This window comes from Arvicola amphibius, chromosome 1 (genome assembly GCF_903992535.2).
Source record: "Arvicola amphibius chromosome 1, mArvAmp1.2, whole genome shotgun sequence".
Taxonomy (NCBI): domain Eukaryota; kingdom Metazoa; phylum Chordata; class Mammalia; order Rodentia; family Cricetidae; genus Arvicola; species Arvicola amphibius.
In genome coordinates, this window is record NC_052047.1 from 125,614,826 (window position 1) to 125,634,081 (window position 19,256).

At 47.1% G+C, this 19,256-nt stretch overlaps 1 protein-coding gene across 2 annotated transcripts; it reads left to right on the forward strand.

The window, feature by feature from the left end:
* The first annotated feature begins 5,851 nt into the window (after positions 1 to 5,851).
* On the forward strand, positions 5,852 to 12,232 carry Aqp8 (aquaporin 8). Of its 2 annotated transcripts, none has more exons than XM_038331729.1 (6): positions 5,852 to 6,012; positions 6,113 to 6,360; positions 7,761 to 7,887; positions 9,311 to 9,525; positions 10,883 to 11,017; positions 11,639 to 12,232. In XM_038331729.1, exons 1-6 carry the CDS (start codon positions 6,001 to 6,003, stop codon positions 11,685 to 11,687), a joined length of 786 nt encoding a protein of 261 aa, XP_038187657.1. In that variant the 5' UTR covers positions 5,852 to 6,000; the 3' UTR covers positions 11,688 to 12,232. The 2 variants fall into 2 exon arrangements, with proteins under 2 accessions (XP_038187657.1, XP_038187648.1); XM_038331720.1 differs by having other exon boundaries at positions 5,853 to 6,012; positions 6,110 to 6,360.
* The last annotated feature ends 7,024 nt before the right edge of the window (positions 12,233 to 19,256 follow it).

Below are 19,256 nucleotides of genomic sequence, written 5' to 3' on the forward strand. Positions count from 1 at the left end.
CCACTGAGTTGGAACCTCAAGTCCCAATTTTGGATTGCATGGAGACGCTTATTCCGCCGAGCCACCTCCACAGTCCCTTCCATTTATCCTTCCTTGTCTTTTGTGAGACAGGGTCTCACTATGTATCACTGGCTGTTCCAGAACTCTGTTTGTAGACCAGGCTATAGACCAGGCTGGACTCAAACTCACAGAGATCCTCCTGCTTCTGCTTCCCAAGTGCTGAGGTTAAAGGTGTTCACCACCTCCCAGGTAGTTTCTCAGACTTTGTAATCAGACTGGGCATGGCTATTCTCATTTCTTCTTTGTTGCTTTTCATGGGAAATTGTTTTTTTTTTTTAAATAATTTTTAGCTCTTATTTTTTATTTACTTGGACATCTGTATGTGTCTTATAAGTATATACAGTGTATATGTAGGGGGTGGATGCCAGAAGAGGGAGTGGGGTCCCCACCCTGGCCTCCGGCTGGATTACAGGCAGATGTGAGCCACCTGATGTGGTTGCTGGGATTTGAACTCAGGTCCTCTGGAAGAGCAGCCAATGCTCTAAACCACTGAGCCATATCACCATTCCCCAGACATTTCAATTTTTATCATGATGACTGCTATAAAATCAACTTCATGAAGAGAGAAGACCCATTGCCATTAAAAGGCAGGGTAGGACAGCCAGACTGTTGAGCTGGAGTTGTCTTGAGCTGGTCTCAAAGTGGCGTCTGAGAGACACTGAAGAGGATCACTGTGTTTTCTCTAGAAATCTAAAATGTTCTCAGCCTTTCTGTGAACTTGCAAGAACTCCCAGTCATGCCCTGGCACACAGTCTGGCGACTGCAGGGTAATCTACTAGATCTGGAGTGGATATTCCAGGGTTTGATCTGGTGTCGTGGTCATGATATCATCTCAGATCTGCCCACATTCTTGCATGAGCAGAATAGCTTGCCATGCAAGAAAAGAGGAGGACAATGTCCCATCAAATGCTAACTGCCTTTGAGCTCCACCTGCACCTGGTGGTGGGCTACAGAGACATCGTAAGGTAATAGCATCCAAATAAGAGTAAAATAGAGGCCTTGGTTCTATATCATTCAGCTGTGAAGTCATTGGGAAAATATGATCACCCTAGCCTACTGGGATCTTTGTGGTTTGAGAGACCACACTGTGCATGGGGTCATCCAGACACTTGGCAGTTCTCAGGGTGAAAACATGCTGGTTAAACTACAGACTCACCACTTGCTTTGGAGCTGTGGGATCCAGGCTTGCCTTGAGTGGGGGAGGGGCATGTTTAGAGGACTAACAGCTGGTTGGCCCAGGCAGGACTCAGAGAGGATATAGTCTGATGTTTGGAGGAGTTGAAGTGGATCGGAAGAGTCTAAGGAGAACAGCAGGGCCAGGCATGAGAGCATGCGTCTGCTCAACTGTGTGGGCCCTGCGGTGTGAGATGAATCAGGGCATAGGATGGAAGGACTGTGTCGCTGGCCAAGGGCTGCCATTTGAATGTGAAAAGCCTCCCGTGCTCTCCTGTGTTTGAGCTCTTGGTCCCCAGCTTGTGGGGCTGTTTTGGAAGGCTGTGCAACCTTACAAAGGTAGCATCTTGAGACTGAGCCTTTGGCCCACTTCCGGGCCTGTTCTCTGCTTCCTGGTGGCAGATGCAATGTGACCAGCCACTAACAATCTGCACAGTGCCGTCTCCACTACGAAAGATGGTGTTCCTTCCTAAATGGTAAGCTAAGATAGGCCCTTCCTCCATTAAGTTGCTTCCTTGTTGGAGACAAGTCACTGGACTGACAGGGCAGGGAGCAACCATCCTGGTGCTCACACAGTGCTTTTCTTTGTCTTCCCGGGCCCATAGCTAGGCTATTTCTTAGATCCTTCTCCAGTCAGGTGAAGTCAGGTAACCAAGTTCTAGCCCGTAGGTATATCTGGAAGAGACTTATTTCCAGACCCAGCCCATAGCAATCTCTTTCTACATTTACTGGAGGACACCCCAGGGCGGCAACACGGGGAGCTCAAAGATGGAAGTATCCTGGTATCCCTGTGACCACTTAGTAGAAAACTGTGTAGACGGTTCTGTCAGCAATGAACCCATTATTATTATGTTAAGGCATTGAAGTGTTGGGGGACATGTTTGTAATGGCACTTAACGTACTCTCACAGAAGCTATAAAGGCTACTATTTTTGGGGCCCTATCTCAATGTATTTGTACAACAAGCCTATGGGAGTGAGCCCCTCCCATATACTAGAAGGGGGAATTGGAGCCATGCTGGCAGTGGGTGGAGAGTAGAGTATTCTGCTCCCCAAATACAGATCCAAGTACCAAACTGTGCTGTACTGGCTCCCAGCAGTAAAGGAATGGATGAAAACTAAGTAGGCGTGGGGACTGGGTGAGGAATTACTGCAGTCTGTCTGTCTGCCCATTTGTCCATCTATCTGTCTATGTGTACATGTACGTGTATGTGTGCATGTGCGTGTGTGTGTGAGACAGATTACATGTGGACAGCCTTGTGTGTTATTCTGCATCTTCCACTTTGCTCTTTGGAGACAGGGCCTTTTCTTATTGGATGCTGTGTGTACCAGGCTCTCCAGCTCACTAGTGTCTGGTGATTCTCTTGCCTCTGCCTCCTGTCCTGTCTCTGCCTCTCTGTGCTGTAGGAACTCGGGAATTAGAAACTTGCTGGACCACTTCAGGTTTTATGTGATTTCTGGGGATTCAGACTCAAGTTTCACGCTTACCCAGCAAGGCCTTTAGTTGCTGTGTCATCTGACCATTCCTAGTTAGAATTTTTAGAAGAAGCAGTGGTGCTGGTCTTGGGGGGGGGGGGAAGCAGGAGAGAATTGCAGCGGGAGCTGCATGGGAGGACGTGTGGTGACTATCTTATCTTGCTGCTCATGGGGACGCAGAAGGAAGGCCGAAGAAGCATCTCGTACAGTGTGATGCTGGGGGAGGAGGAGGCAGGACACAGGATGGAAGATAACTGGCATGAAAGCAAGGTCAAACCTTTGGCTACGCAAAGATGCTCAGGGGAGGCCTGTCGAGGCTCTGGCTTGCAAGGCAGCCAACACACTGCTCAGTCTTTGTCTGGGTGTATCCACTTCTGTCCTGGAGTGGATACTTGTAATCTGCACCACGGTGTCCAAGTTCTTTAATCTCTTTGTGTCCTCTTCAATCATCAGAAAGTACGGACAATGAGTAACAAGACTTATCTCAGGTCTGCTGTGATAAGACTCAGTGTGCCAGTCACATGTAGTGCGCTCTTGGCAAGGGGTAGAAATGGCCTTTAGACTCCCCAGCCTTTAATATCAGTCTTCTGTCTCTGTGCACAGACACTCAGATCAGAGCTCTCAGCCCAGCAGGATCCCGAAACTCAATGGTTAGAACGGTGATGGGTTCACAGTAGCTCTTTAAATATTTGTGAGACAATCCAAGAAGGAAACACATTGTACCTTCTTCTTTCCCTCCCCCCTTCCCTTTCTCCCTCAGTCTCTCCCGTTCTCTGTTAGTCCATCTAATGATCTACTTTTCTTCAAAGCTGAGCTTACAGTCTTTCCTTCTAATAGTGGCAACGTGTGTGTGTGTGACTTACAATGTGCCTCTTAACTATCACAAGTGTGCAGTTTAGTGGCATTGAGTATCCTCAACTCTTTCATCCATCTCTGCCACTCATATCTAGAATATTCTCAATTCCCCAACAAAAACCCAGGTTCCCATTGAACAACAACCCACTCTACTCCAGGCTCTGGAGAACACTGGCTTTTTTTTTTCTTTTTTTCTTTTTTTTGGTTTTTTGAGACAGGGTTTCTCTGCTTCTTTTCTTTCTTTTTTTTTCTTTTACACTGGCTTTTTTTAAATAAACATTTATAGATAGATAGATAGACAGACAGACAGACAGACAAACAGAAAGACAGACAGATAGATAGTATTTGTCCAGAGGTCAGAGGACAACTTGCAAGAGCTGGTTTTCCCCCTCCACTCTGTAGGTCCTGGAGGTCAAAGTCAGTTATCAAGTTAGGAAAAAAAAGACCCACTAGGCCATCTTGCTGCCCCCCCCCCTTTTCTTTTTTTTAAGACAAGATCTCATATAGGTAGGCTGGCCTCAGACTTCCTCTGTAGCCAAGGATGACCTTGCGCTCTCGTGTGCCCACCTCCCACATGCTGGAATTACATGCGTGTATTAGCATGTCTGGGTCAGTGTGGTGATATGGAGAGGGCCCAACCCAGGGCTTCCTGTGTGCTAAACAAGCACTTAGCCGAGTCCTATCCCGGCCCCCTTCTTCTTTCTTTCTGTATTTATAAATGTGTCTGTCTGGGTGCATAATATGAGTGGAATTACACTGTCCTTTTGTGACATCTCGCTGTTTTTATAATGATAGGGTATGCCATCCTGAAAAAAAACGCTTTCTCTTCTGTAGCATGCTGTACAGATAGTACCTACATCATGGAATATTCACCAGGTGAATGTGAGACAATATGTTCAAGGCTGTTAGCCAGTTCCCGGCACATACAAGTGTGCAGCGTAACACCCAAGTATGTATTCTCAAATTGATGGACATTATTATGTGTGCACTGCTCTATACAGTTTTATGATAGGTGTTATAGCTCTGAGGAGAAAGGCTTCCCCTATGGAAGAGATACAGTCTTGAGGGGAAAGACTTTCCCAATGGAAGTGTTACAGCTCTGAGGGGGAAAGGCTTCTCCCATGCGAGTGTTAAGCTCTGCTTGTGGGGGGGGGGGGATGGGGGGGCTCCCCACTGCTCTGAGAGGAGAGGTATCCTGGCAGTTGGGAGCCAAAGTCCCGCTGCCCAACAAACCTCATACAAGACATTGGGAGAATGACTTGCCTCTACTCAGGTGAGAACTGAGCAGAAGACAGTTTACATAGGCCTTCTTGAGGAACAGAGCTTTCCAGGGTGGAGATTTCCAGGTGGAGATTTCCAGGTGGAGATTTCCAGGGTGCCATTACAGGGATTTCCAATCTTGATCTTGGACTTTCTCCTCTGTGAGGGTGGAGCTTGGCTGTTTCTGTAGCAGCTGAGGCCTTTATGGCAGTTAGAGATTTTGGGGGCAGAGCCTGGTGATTGGAGGTCCTCAGGGGTGGGGGCTTGGCCACTTGTGCCATGAGGGGCTTCTAGACATATTCGGAGTTAATTCGGGAATATATCTGGAGCTGCCTTGAGCCTCTCTCACGTCCGTTCACCCAAACCTTGTACGGATGCTGTGACACGGTTCAGTCCCTGTCATCTGCAGATAGAACAGCCGAGGTGAAGGAGCTGAGTGGCACTCAGTTGCATGACTAGCTCCTGGCTTCATGCTGGGCTGGGGGTTCGATGCAGGCAGTCTGAGTTGATGTGTGTGGGGGGGGAGCGCATCTCATTGATGGTGCCCTGGCTTCGAGTGTGTGAGGCTGTAGGTCCCCCCATCACCGGGTTTCCAAAGCCCACCAGCTTTAACACACACAGTAGTGCCACACTGGCTCTACTGCCCCAGGCAGCCAGCCATCATCTACACACACACTTGCTGGATCAAGTTCTGAGGATGAGCGTGGAAAATTTTGGTCCTAGGTGGCGAGAGGACCGTTGAGGACAGAACAATAATGGTAGAGGAGTTGGCTGCTACTGACGGTGCAGTTCTCTCCTGGTGGGGCCCTCCTCATGCCTGTGCACACACGCTAGCCACCTTTGGACCCTGGAGAGAGGAGGCACCACGGAAGGGGCCATGGAGTATGCTCTGCACGTGATGCAAGCAGGCCACACCTTTCCTGTTGTTGGCACCGAGCCCAGCAATCATTGATCCCACGTGGCCCTTGCCCTGTTGAGATTAGAAAAAAAAAGTTTACCCTTCTGGGGCACCTCCCATCCAGACTTTATTGCTTTCTGGACACCTTTGGGGAACGTCCCCAATCCTTTAAAAGCTGCTGTCTGTAGCGGACCGGTCTCTGTCCTGGAGATAAGGGTGCACATTCTAGTGCGGCTAGTGTGCTGCTCCTGGTCGTTCTGGCTTGGACCTTCTCGCACTGATGCCTGGGGAGGTGAGTTTGTTGCCTGGGCAAGGGCCACCTAGGTTGGGGATGGGGACTTCAGACTGGGGGCTGCTGCCACCCACGTTTCCTCTCTTTTTCCTTACGGCAGACGCCGATGTGTGAGGTGGACCTAGGTGGGGGCAAGGTGAAGGAGACCAGCATGGCTGGCAGATGCCGTGTGTCCTGTTATGAGCGATACGTACAGCCGTGTATGGTGGAACTTTTGGGCTCTGCCCTCTTCATCTTCATCGGGTGTCTATCGGTCATTCAGAACAGTCCAGACACTGGGCTCCTGCAGCCTGCCCTGGCTCATGGGCTGGCCTTGGGGCTCGTCATCGCGACCTTGGGAAACATCAGGTGAGACCAGCTCCCAGCATTTAGCCTAGTGCCAATATGGGGAGCTCTTGGGTACCCATTTGGGGGTCTTACAAATATGGAGTGGGGTCATCTAGCTCGGTAGCCTTTGATTTCTGTGGGCAAGTCACCCTCCAAGCCTATTAAATGGAAATAATACTGTAACTATATTTTAAAGTTATTTTCCAAGCCAACACACACCTATTGCTAACTACGCCTCTGCTCTATACTGAGCACCCTTCTGATGCCATTCTGTTCTCATAAACTCACGGAATAGGTCGTGTTATTTCCCCTGTTCTGTTTGTTCTTCTTGTGGGGGGGGGCGGTGTTTTGTTTTTGCGAAACAGAAAGTCCACATCACTGGTAAGAGGTACATGCTAGAGGGGGAGGAGCCAGGAGTCAAGTTCAAGCTGTCTGACTCTAGCGCCCAAAGCTGCCTCAGGAGAGTGTGGGGCGCTCAGCCATCTCTGCTCTTTGCTGTTACGCTGTGGAAGTGGATTAGGAAAAGCAGAGCAGCATAGAAGATCCAGCCAGGTTTTGTTTATCCACTGTGGTACACAGAAGGCTGCTGGGGCTCTACTCCCACAAGAGGTGATTTTTTTGGGGGGGGAGTGGAGGAGGGAATGGTAGAAAGATGACCCATCTCTTTCTTGGCTTTTATCTGGGTAGGGGCTCAGTGGGATGGGTTAGAGGGAGGTGGGCCATTTCCTAAAAAAAGCCAACTATAATAGTGGATATCGTGCTTGGGGCATCTGACTGGGTGAACATAGGGCTGCTCTCTATCTAATCTCACTGGAAACCAGATCTGAGTGGGGACAGTGATACACTGTTCTCTGGAAAGCAAGAATGGGCATTCTGCTGTCTCTTTAAATGTCCAAGGGAGGCTGTGAGTGGGATGGAAGGCACGTAACCCATCTAGGTAGGCCTTGTGGTTTCCTGGCTGGGTGAAAAGGTGAGCCACCGAGCCTGTGTGCATGACATAGATGGCAACCGCCGGGTTCAGTGAAGCCCGAGTATGACTAGCAGGCAGAGATGCACGCCGAACACACGCCAACATCTTGGTTCTGCAGTCTGCTGTGTGGTGTGCAGATGTGGAACCCGGCCCATTTCTGGAGGACTGGAGCAAGCCCTGAGGGGTCTGGGGGAATTCGTGGATGTTCTCCCTATGTGTTTGTTCCCAAGGCCACCTAGGGTCTGGCCACCCATCCCCAGCTCCCTCTGAGCCTCCATCCCACTACAAGGCTCTTCTGGGAAAATAGGGGATTTGTTGCATTTCTGCTTACAGCAGGGCTCAGACGGTCCAGCCTGCAGGCCCAGCTTGAGGGACAGGCTAGCGTACACAGTCTCACCTCATGGTGAGCCTTGGACCTGGCCTCAAGGCTTTCTTCTCCTCTTGGTTGTAGTGGTGGACATTTCAACCCTGCTGTGTCGCTGGGAGTCACACTGATCGGAGGCCTCAACGTCATGCTTCTTCTTCCCTATTGGATCGCCCAGCTGCTTGGGGGACTGATTGGGTCTGCCTTGGCTAAGGTTGGTGATCCCTGCTGGGACTGGTCTGCTGGCTTATCTCCGATGGGATTCCCTTCGCCACCCCAACTCTTGGGTTGATGTTCAATTTATGCTTGAAATCCTTCCACCAATCAAAAAAGCTAGTCCTGGGGCTGAGGAGATGGCCCAATGGTTAAGGGCACTGGATGCTCCTCCAGAGGATGTGGGTTTGATTCCCAACACCCACCTGGCAGCTCACAACCAATTGGACCTCCGGTTCCAGGAGTCCTGCATCCTCTTCTGGCCTCTGTGGTTTCCAGGCATGCACCTGGGACACAGACATACATGACCTCAAAACATTCACACACACAAAGATAAATTAAAAATATTTTTTTAGCCGGGCAGTGGTGGCGCACGCCTTTAATCCCAGCACTCGGGAGGCAGAGGCAGGCGGATCTCTGTGAGTTCAAGACCAGCCTGGTCTACAAGAGCTAGTTCCAGGACAGGCTCCAAAGCCACAGAGAAACCCTGTCTCGAAAAACCAAAAAAAAAAAAAATTTTTTTAAAAAGCAAGCTCTTCTTAGCTGCAGGCTCCCCATCTGCCAGCACTGGAGATGGAACGTAGGTACCTCGGCATGCCAGAGAAGTGCTCTGCCATAGAATGCCGTCCTCAGGCAGGGCCAAAGATTTTATAGCTCTACGCATAATTCCATGGGCTTCTTCTGCCTGCCCTCCCTTCCATCCCTGCCTCCTACCTTCCCTCCCTCCCTCCCTTCCTCCCACCCTCCCTCCCTCACTCCCTTTCTCCCTCCCTCCCTCCCTCCGTCCCTCCATCCCTATCCCCTACCTTCCCTCTCTCCCTCCCTCCCTCACTCCCTTTCTCCGTCCCTCCCTCCCTCCATCCCTATCCCCTACCTTCCCTCTCTCCCTCCCTCCCTCACTCCCTTTCTCCGTCCCTCCCTCCCTCCATCCCTATCTTCTACCTTCCCTCCCTCACTCCCTTTCTCTGTCCCTCCCTCCATCCCTCCCTCCCTCCCTCCCTCTTCCTTTCCATTCTTCCCTTCTCCCCCTCTTCTGACCCAGCAGTGCCTGTTCCCGAGGCTGACCCTTTCAACCCCTCACTCAGCTTCCTCAAGGCCTGCAGGTCCTGCCCGACACATCTTCTGCTTCCAGAGCTCCTGAGGCAGGCTAGTTTGTGGGGTATGTGCCCTTTTCCTCAAAGGGGGTTCTATAAAGTAGCATAGGCTTTTGGACACAACACCTGTTGCCCTCAATTTTCAGATGAGCAAAGCAAGGTTCAGAGAGGTCTTGTAGCTCCCGAAATCACACATAAAGATGAGGGGAACTGGGGTGCTGGCGTGGATATGTCTGATTGCAGTTGGGTTGGAACTCAGGCCTGCACGGCAAACTCCTGTGCCCAGCTCCCAGCGTCTCTCCATCCTAGCTGAGTGGTTTTTCTCCACAGGCGGTAAGTCCCGAGGAGAGGTTCTGGAACGCAACAGGGGCGGCCTTTGCAGCAGTTCATGAACAGGGGCAGGTGGCAGTAGCCCTGGGGGCAGAGATCATTCTGACGATGCTGTTGGTATTGGCCGTGTGTATGGGCGCTGTCAACGAGAAGACAAAGAGTCCTCTGGCCCCATTCTCTATTGGCTTATCTGTCACTGTGGATATACTGGCAGGGTAAGTGTCCCTCAGCAGTGTGGTGACCATGCCCAGATGTGGGTCCACATCAAGGCTGAGGACTACAGGAGCCAGGGAAGCGTGGCAAACGGAGACAGTGGGCTGGTTTGGGGCAGGTGACGGGCAGTGGTGGGGTATGTGGCATCAGACAGTGCTAGGTGATTTTGGCTGTGTGGGAATGTGGCGACCCTTCTCCTTCAGTTAGGACTAAGTCAGAGACCTGGATTTTCATAAAAGTTCCTAATTTCTGTAGTAGAAATAAAACACTTCCTCAGGGCATTGTCTCAGTCTTACAAAAAATTTCCTCTACCCATCTATTTTATTTTGAGCCTCTTGCTAGTTCTGGGAGGCATTAAGGAGACAAAGTTGGGTAAGGAATCATTTTTCCCATTGTTCAGGTAGCCAAACAGGTTCAGAAAGACAAGAAATGACGTAGGGCCACTGAGAATCTAAAGAAAGTGACAGACCTGGGATAGTCGCCCACAATTTGATGACGTGTGTAAGAGGTCACTTCCAAAAGTTCAGTTCCTTCCTTCCTTTTGGAGACAGAACCAAAGCTTTCTCAGTGTTCAGGTCTCTTTGCTACCTTGGGTGTGCTGGGAATGCAGATCAGTAGTAGCGGCGCTTTTCTGCCCTCTAGTGGCACTTGCATTACATACAAGTGTGCTCTACCACTGGGACAGGCTTTGGGTACAGAACCCAATGAAGGCTGCAGGGCCCAGCCTGAAGGCATGGGGTCTGCAGACAGAACCCAGAGTTAGAGGCACACCTGGTAATCAAGCCTCCTCTGGTGAGCCTGGGGCACATGCTCCCTTTGGTGTGCCTGAGAAACAGACCCCTTCTGGAGGAGGAGGGCACAGATCCGTGGCATGAGGACCTCAATGGGTCAGTCACGCTACAGTGATTATCAAAACACGCACATTCTATCATTTATTCCTAGCTACAGCCTATGGGCTGGGCACTTTCATTTCACGCAGAGAGGTTAGACAAAGGTTACAGTGTAGCACTGCCTGGACTGGACTTTGAATGTAGGTCAACGGGATTCCAAAGTGAGTGATTTCCTCGAACTTTGCTTTATAGACTTTGGAAAGGGATGTTTCTATTATTAACTCCTGTCATGACTAAGCAGGCATTTTTTTTTTTGCTGGCTATTGTTCTAGAATGTATGGGGAGTGGCCTGTATGAAGGTCACGTAGGAATCATCTTTTGCCTTTTACAGTCTCTGAGATCCACCCAGGAGCCCCTGGGAGTTTAGAGAGGGTGTCTGGGTGGGGTGGACTATAGATCTGATTAAGGATGTGGATTTGAGGTAGGCCCTTCTGGGATGCTGATGAGCTGTGTATCTCTGTGTGTGCAGGGGTGGAATCTCTGGAGCCTGCATGAACCCTGCTCGTGCCTTTGGACCCGCTGTGATGGCTGGCTACTGGGACTTCCATTGGATCTACTGGCTGGGCCCCCTCCTGGCTGGCCTCCTTGTAGGACTGCTCATTAGGTAGGAGGGCAACAGGGAGTCTACAGCTGGTAGACTGGCACTCGCTAAACTGGCCCTGTCTAGGGTCATTGGCTCCAAGCGACAGAAATTCTCTTTATAAGGGGACTGACTCTTGGAGTTAGGAGTCAGATGTTCATGAGTGGCTCTGGCTCCAAGTAGTGCTCAGACATGTTTCTGGGGACTTGGAATATCTTATAGACTTTCCTTTCCCATGGGTGGGCTCCACACTTAGACAGTCTTGAAATTCTTTCATTTAATTTTTTTTTTTGTACAATATATTTAGATCATACTCTTTTGCCCTCAAGGCACCAACTCCTCCCAGGTTCCTCCCCATTTCCCTGGACTGAGTCTAAGAGGGTTGGATCTGGGCTGACTGTGTGGCCTTCTTGTACCATTGCCCTCTGCAGTGCAATGGCCTCAGGCCATGCGCAGGGCCTGCTGTAAAACACAGCTAATCACTCTGTTGCTGATTGCTAAATGGCCACCACAAGCATCCTTTTGCCTGAGGGGGCTGAGCTCAGGAAGCCACCTGTCTACAGAGTTCAGGGCCTGGCAATTGGTAATGGGAGCTGGGTCTTTCTTCCAGGGAAAAGGAGACCTTACAGGACAATTTATTTTTAGGCTCTTCATTGGAGATGAGAAAACCCGCCTAATCCTAAAGGCAAGGTGAAGCGCTGCTGGTGGCATCCTCACTGCCTGGTGTCCTCAGCTGCTTGTCTTGAGCCAAGGACAGGACAATCGGATCATTTCCTGCAGGGCTGAGCTCAGAAGAGCTACTGCGGCAGCAGCTGACCTTGGCTTCTCAGGCAGATGGGATGCTGCTGTGTCCTGCGCATGCTCCCAGAACTTGGATTTCCTTTGTGTCCATGGATTGCAACTGGAAATGTATGGCCAGTAAGGCCTAAAGACGGGTGGAGACCACACAGAAAAAGAGTTTTTCTTCAGAGGGCAGGTCACAGGAGAGATGAGCAGATGGAGATGTGGTTTCCTAGCCCCCCCCCTCTCCCCTCTCCCATATATATGTTGGGTTTGGAACCCAAGGCCTCATGCATACTAGGTGAGCACTTTGCACTTTGCTACTGAGCCTCCTGCTCTCCCCACCCTCTTTCCCCTTGATCCCACTGTTACAGAGGGGATTTCAGGAGCCCAAAGACCTCCTGGCTTCCCCAGCTGCCAATGTGACTTCGTATTAAATGACTTAGTGTTTCCTTCCCACTGTCTTGTTGACAACTCTTTCATTTAAGACATGGATTCGTATGGGGAGGAAATAAAAGCCTGGTGGAGCTGCAGAGAGACCGGCTAAGCCTAATGGAGGCTGTTTTCCAGAGCCAATGTAGGTACTTAGGTGTGGTCCCACTCAGAGCCTATCTGTGCTCAGGCACACCCAATGTACACTCAGCCTGGAGCACCATGTTTGTTTTCTTAGTCTCTAGTCAGAAGACCCTACTGAAACTGAATGTAGAGCCCAGGGCCTTGATGATTGCCCAGTGCTGTCTGGATACGGACCAAGCCACATCCATTGCACTCCAACTGGGGTGAGGTGGGGATGGGGCAAAGCTGCAAGACCTTCCATGGGAGGAGAATAGCAGCAAGCAGTAGAGACTAGTGGCATGGGGAGGGGTGGGAGATATGAGCAGAATGAAAAAGAGATAAGAAGACATAGTAGTAACATGTCTTCCAGGTGAGCATGCATCTTCTCTATGAATAATGGGTCATACATAGGTGTGATTCCTAGCACCTATGTGGTGCTCATGACTGTCTCTAACTCCAGTCTCAAAAGTATTTGGCTCCTCTCTCTGGCCTCCTAGGTACTGGATGCATATGGTACACGGACATAAGTACAGGCAAAACACCCATACACATAATCAAAGAACACATAAAAAGATCATGCACCATGATCAATTCAGCTTCATGCCAGAGATACAGAGATGGCTCAACATAAAAAAATAGATAAATATAATCCACAACACAAACAGACTGAAAGGGAAAAAAACCCCCACATGATCATCTCATTGTATAAAGAAAGGGCCTTTGACCAACCTATTATCCCTTCATGATAAAAGTCCCGGAGAGACTAGGGATATAAGGGACATACCTCAATACAATAAAGGCAATTTACAGAAAGCCCATAGCCAATATCAACCTAACCAGAGAGAAACGTAGACGGAACATGGTTCCATTAAAATAAGGAGCAAGACAAAGATGTTCATTCTTTCCATATCTATTCAATAGAGTACTTGAACTCTTAGCTAGAGCAGTAAGACAACTGAAGAAGATCAAGAGGATACAAATGGAAAAGGAAGAAGCAAAATATGTATTTGTAGGCTACATGATTCTGTACATAAAAGACCCCAAAAACTCTGCTAGGAAACTTCTAGAGCAGATAACACTTTTAGCAAAGCATCAGGATACAAAATTCACACACACACAAATCAGTAGCCTGCCTATATACAATGACAGCCTGAGAAGGAAATCAGGGAAACAGTTTTTCATAATAGCCTATTTTTTCCCCCTTGGGATAAGTTGAACCAAGAAGTGAAGGACTTGTATAGTAAAAACTTTAGCCAGTGTGGTGGTGGCAAAAGTCAGGTGGTGGTGGCAGCACACCTATTTAGTCCCAGCACTCAGGAAGCAGAGACAGGCAGATCTCTGAGTATGAGGCCAGCCTGGTCTATAGAGCGAGTTCCAGGATAGCCAGGGATACACAGACAAATGTCTTGAAAAACAAAACAGCATCCCCCGCTCCCCGCAAAAACTGAAAAGCTTTAAGACATTGAAAAAAGAAATCGAAGAAGACATCAGAAGACAGAACGATCTACTGTGCTCATGGATCAGTAGGATTAATACAGTGAAAATAGCCATCCTATCCAAAGCAATCTACAGGTCCAATGCAATCCCCATCAAAATTCCAACACAATTCTTTCTTTTTTCCAAAATACAAATTATGAAATATTTTTTTGGAGAGAAAGGATCTATTTTTTAAATTGCTTTTATTGAACTATATATTTTTCTCTGCTCCCCCCTTCCTCTCCTCTCCCCCTTCTACCCTCTCCCATGATCCCCATGCTCCCAGTTTACTCAGGAGATCTTGTCTTTTTCTACTTCCCATGTAGATTAGATCTATGCATGTCTCTCTTAGTGTCCTCTTTTCAACAACTCTTAACATAAATTGAAAAACAAATTTACAATTTTAAGTTTTATATGAAAACACACACAAAAAAACCCCAGGATAGCTAAAACAATCCCAAATGATAAAATAACTTTGGGAAGTGTTACCATCCCAGATTTCAAGTAGTACTACAGAGCTATAGTAACAAAATAGCAAGGTATTGGCATGAATGCAGAAACGTTTATTAATGAAATCAAACAGTTCACATACCAATGAACACCTGATTTTTTTTGGCAAAGAAGCTAAAAATACACACTGGAGCAAAGACAGCATCTTCAACAAATGGTGGTCAAACTGGATGGCTGCAAGTAGAAGAATCCATGTAGATCCATACTTATCATTCTACAAAACTCAAGTCCAGATGGACCAAAGACCTCAACATAAAATCAGCTACTTTAATCTGACAGAAGAGAAAGTGGGGAATAATTCAGAGCTCAGTGACACAAGAAAGGATTTTCTGAACAGGACACTGATAGCACAGGCACTAAGAACAACAATCTATAAAAGGGATCTCATGAAACTGAAAAGCTTCTGTGTGGCAAAAGACACCTTGATTTGGACAAAGTGGCAGCCTACAGAATGGGAAAGAGCTTTACCAATTACACACCCAGTAGACAGTTGGTATCTTAAGTATATATAGAACTACAAAGACTGGACATCAAGAAAACAAATAAAAATGGGGTACAGGACTAAGCAGAGAGTTCTCAGAAGATGAAACACAAATGACTGAGAGACACTTCAAGAAATGATGAATAAACCAGGAGTGGTGGTGCCCGCCTTTAATCCCAGCACTTGGGAGGCAGAGGCAGGAGGATCTCTGTAAGATTGAGACCAGTCTGGTCTACAGAGGGAGTTCCAGGACAGCCAAGGCTACACAGAGAAGCTATCTCAAGGAAGGAAGGAAGGAAGGAAGGAAGGAAGGAAGGAAGGAAGGAAAAAAGAAAGAAAGAAAAAGAAAGAAAGCCATTTTCCTTCCAACTACCATTTACATAGCTAACTTAACACAGAGAAGTTGAGCTGGTGTCTAACTAGAGGTTTCACCCCCACTGACTAGTGTTCACAGTACTAGAAGGTACCAGAGGAGAGAGGTAACCATCAACCCAGCTGTAAACCCTGAGATGTACAATAGTGGCCTGCCTGCAAGAAATGCTGGTGCACTAGTGGCACAATGTTGTAGGAGTAACCAATCACTTTCTGATTGGACTTAAGGACCATCTATGAAGTGGAAGCCATGTCTGACACTGCTCAGGTGGCCAAGAACCTGAGACTAGGTAGGACAGTGGCCTAGGTGAAAACCAATGATTTTGTTTTGCTTAAGGAACATAGCAATAACATGACTCCTAATGATGTTTTGCTGTACCCATGGATCAGGGCCTTGTTCAGCCATCGTCAGAGAAGCTTCCTCTTGTAGTGTAGATGGGAACCAACAAAGAGACCCACAACTGGACAATGTGCAGAGAGTCAGAGATTTTGGAAAACTCAGTTCTAAACGGCATGTCTTCATCAAACCCCTCACTTCAGGACACAGGGATCTATGTAGAAGAAGAGTTAGCAACATTTTATTTTTATTTGTTTAAGTTAGCAACATTTTTAAGAGCCAATGGGGATAAAGGACTCAATGGAAACAGTGCCCTCCAGACACAATGGGACTGATGTACACATGAATGCACAGAGACTGTACCCAGAATGCATAGTGCCTGTAGTTTCAAGTTTAACACTGGGATGGGGGTCCAAGTGTTAAAGTGGAGAAGTGGACATGGGCTCCTCCCATCCCTAAATGAGAAGCTATCTGCAACTGACACTAGCTTGCAAAGTTAAAATTAGTTTTCTCCAAAGGAATCTCACTGGGTATTTTAACCATACTTCAGGGCAGGCCCCATGCCAAGTGGTAGATGACCAACACAAACTAACTCAGTGGTAATTTTGTAGACATTTGGTTTCATATTGCTTTGTTTGTGTATTTTTTTGTGTTATTGGTCTTTTGCTCATATGTTATAGTTTCTGATTTAGTGATTTTTTTTCCTGTGTGATGTTTTTGTTTGTTTTGGAAATAAAGAGAGAAAGAAAGGGCATGGAGTTGGGTGGGTGGGGAGGACCTGAGAGAGTTGAGGGAGAAGAAAATCATGGTCAGAATATATTGAAAAAAGTTTTCAACAAAAAGGAAAAAAAAATTAAAAGTCATGGGCCATTTATGAAAGGAAAGCATTTTAATACTATGGAGAAGTTCCAGGGAAAGACCATTTCAAATACAACAAAAATTCCTCCCCCCATTTCTATAGGTTAAACAAAGCACCCAGGGTAAAAGTGGAGGAAAGACTCCATTACATTGGTGAGTACAAACTCCACACTTATGCACAAAAATCTCTGTATCTATCTCTCTATCTTTAAAACCCCAAAGTTTTGAGTGGAATCATCAGCATCTTCAGAAAAAGGGCTGGAAATTAACAGGGCTTCTGAGGCTGGCAGGGTTCCTGTCTACCTGGACCCTCAGAACATGATCTTATTTGGAAATAGTCTTTGTAGATTCAAATAAGGGACCTATCAATATGAGACTGCATTGGGATTGAGTGCTACATACAGTGAGAGTTCTTATAAGACACAGAAAATGACATGTCACATGGAATGCAGTTCTTGAGCACACAGGAAAATGGGGAGACTGTCATAAGTCAACAACACGTGGAACCAGCAGAAGAGGGAGGAGGCAGGAAATCTTTCCTGTGAAGCCTTTGGAGGGGACACATCCTTGCGGATACCTCAACTTTATGTCTCTTGGCTTCTAGAACTGTGGAAGAATAAATCTGTCATTTTAAGTTCCAATGTTTGTGGAGACACATGTGGGCAGGAACTCTTATTCTCATCTTCCAGCAGCATTAAGGGACTTTGGAGTTACTCAAGGTCACCGTATGTGGACAGATCAACTTGCTAAGATGAACTATGTTTGACTTCAGGGTCTAATTTCTGTTTCAGAGTAAGGGACTATTATGTCTTCTGCTTTGGATCTTGTCCATTTGTCACCCATTAAAATGGGAACAGAAAGACATGTATTATAACTTCTCACTTTTAAGTTTAGAGTTGAGTTTCACAATCCAGTTTCCATTTCGTTTTCTCAACTATAATCCCAGCATGGATATGAGTCTTTTTAATTTCACATTATGTGGTTTAGTGTTTTCTCTATAGAAGGGTCTCAGGATGCACTACTCTTAGACCCTTGAAATCTTATATTCAGTTGCTATACTGAAGCCACCACAGATTTAGCTCTGTAATGAAAGGGAAGGTCAGAAGAACTGCCATACTGAGCTACACTTTTTGGCCACTTACTACAGAGACACATCTAGACACTGGCACTCTGTAGTGACTCAGCAATCAAAAGTCTTCAAGTCTTTGGGTAGAATTGAAGTTTGTATAACAAAGCAACAGGTTATAAAATCCATGTGAGTCGGGCAATAGTGGCAGTGCACGCCTTTAATCCCAGCACTTGGGAGGCAGAGGCAGCTGGATCTCAGTGAATTTGAGGCCAACATGGTCTACAGAGAGAGTTCCAGGACAGCCAGGGCCATGCAAAGAAACCCTGTCTCAAAAAAAAAATCCATGTGATAAGAGTGATAGAAACCCTTCATCTGGAATCCACTCTGTATTTAGTGGTTGGACTGAGCCATCTTACTGTGTCATTCTTCCTATGGTTTCTGGTTATATAACTGAGAATATACATGTACAAAGAAGCTGACCTTCTACATTGATCATAATTGTTATGGTGAGAAAGGCTACATGGAAACCACAGAACTCTTCTATCAAAGCACTGGTCAAGAGCAAGACTGTGAAAGGTTTGGTAGCATTCACCTGAGTTCGAGGCAAACCTGGGCTACATAGACCCTGTCTTCCATCCTCCAAGTTAAAATAAAAGTGCAATACTATAAAGAAAGACAGACTTGTCCACCAAAAAAGAAAAGCATCCTTTTTTTTTGCATAGGATGTTTTGGGCTAAAAGCACTTGGGAAATAGCTAGTGCAAGAGGGAGTGTTCTGACAATTCTTCCAGAAGAGGAGTGAAAGATTTACCTATGTGAAAGATGCTCCCCTCACTAAGAAGAAATGTTCTCATGATGAGAGATGAGGAATTGGGGCAGAGAATTCTACACAGGTCTTGTCAAGACCATGTGTCTCCCCGTGGCTCTCCCAGCCTACTGATGTTGCTAAATCAGTACCCTGTTTCTTCTGGGTGGTAGACAAGCACTCAGGCTTTGTTACTTTTTGGGGCCTTTATCTGGAAGACCCTCCCACATACTGTTGTTCTTCTGCCATCTGTTTTACATTTTACCCCTCAGGCCCAGTGGGAGACACTAAGAAAATAAGTCTTCATTTTCTACAACTGTAGCTTTAGGGAAACAGCTAGGATCTCTTCCAGTTAATCTGGCATGCAACTCTTGTAGAAGCACATGTAGTTTGTCTGTCCAACATCAGTTTTACCATGGAAGTAAAGCAAACTATTGTTTGGGATAACGGCAATGGCAGTTGGAGGATTGCTGTATACGAACCGCTGTGGATTCACATGTCCCTTCCTGCTGGCTACGGAGGGCAGCGGTGAGCTGGCACAAAACTCAAGTTCTTTTTACTAGTTATAAGGATTGGCCTTGAACTTCTTAAATATTCATTTTTATAAATAAAGACATCCGCCGGGTGGTGGTGGCGCACGCCTTTAATCCCAGCACTCGGGAGGCAGAGGCAGGCGGATCTCTGTGAGTTCGAGGCCAGCCTGATCTACAAGAGCTAGTTCCAGGACAGGCTCTAAAAAAGCTGCAGAGAAACCTTGTCTCGAACCCCCCCCCAAAAAAAAATAAAATAAATAAAGACATCCTTAAATTGTAGCAAACCAAAAGTAGTCATTTATTGTAGACATTCCACATACAAGCTCTCAAGAAGACATCTAAGTGAACATTAATACAGAATGAAGACAGATGTCCATTTACATTTGCTCCTCGAATGCATTCAGTTGGAGATGGAGGCTTTGGACCACATGAATCACTCAGCTGCTCCTTCCACTGGGGTTTCCCTAATCCATGTATCTTGTCTGTCA

What these genes read in the sequence shown, in the direction of transcription:
- Aqp8 (XM_038331720.1), top strand. An exon ending in GCGACCTTGGGAAACATCAG is followed by an intron (nt 6,361 to 7,760) that starts GTGAGACCAGCT and finishes TCTTGGTTGTAG; the next exon opens with TGGTGGACATTTCAACCCTG. An exon ending in TTGGGTCTGCCTTGGCTAAG is followed by an intron (nt 7,888 to 9,310) that starts GTTGGTGATCCC and finishes TTTTCTCCACAG; the next exon opens with GCGGTAAGTCCCGAGGAGAG.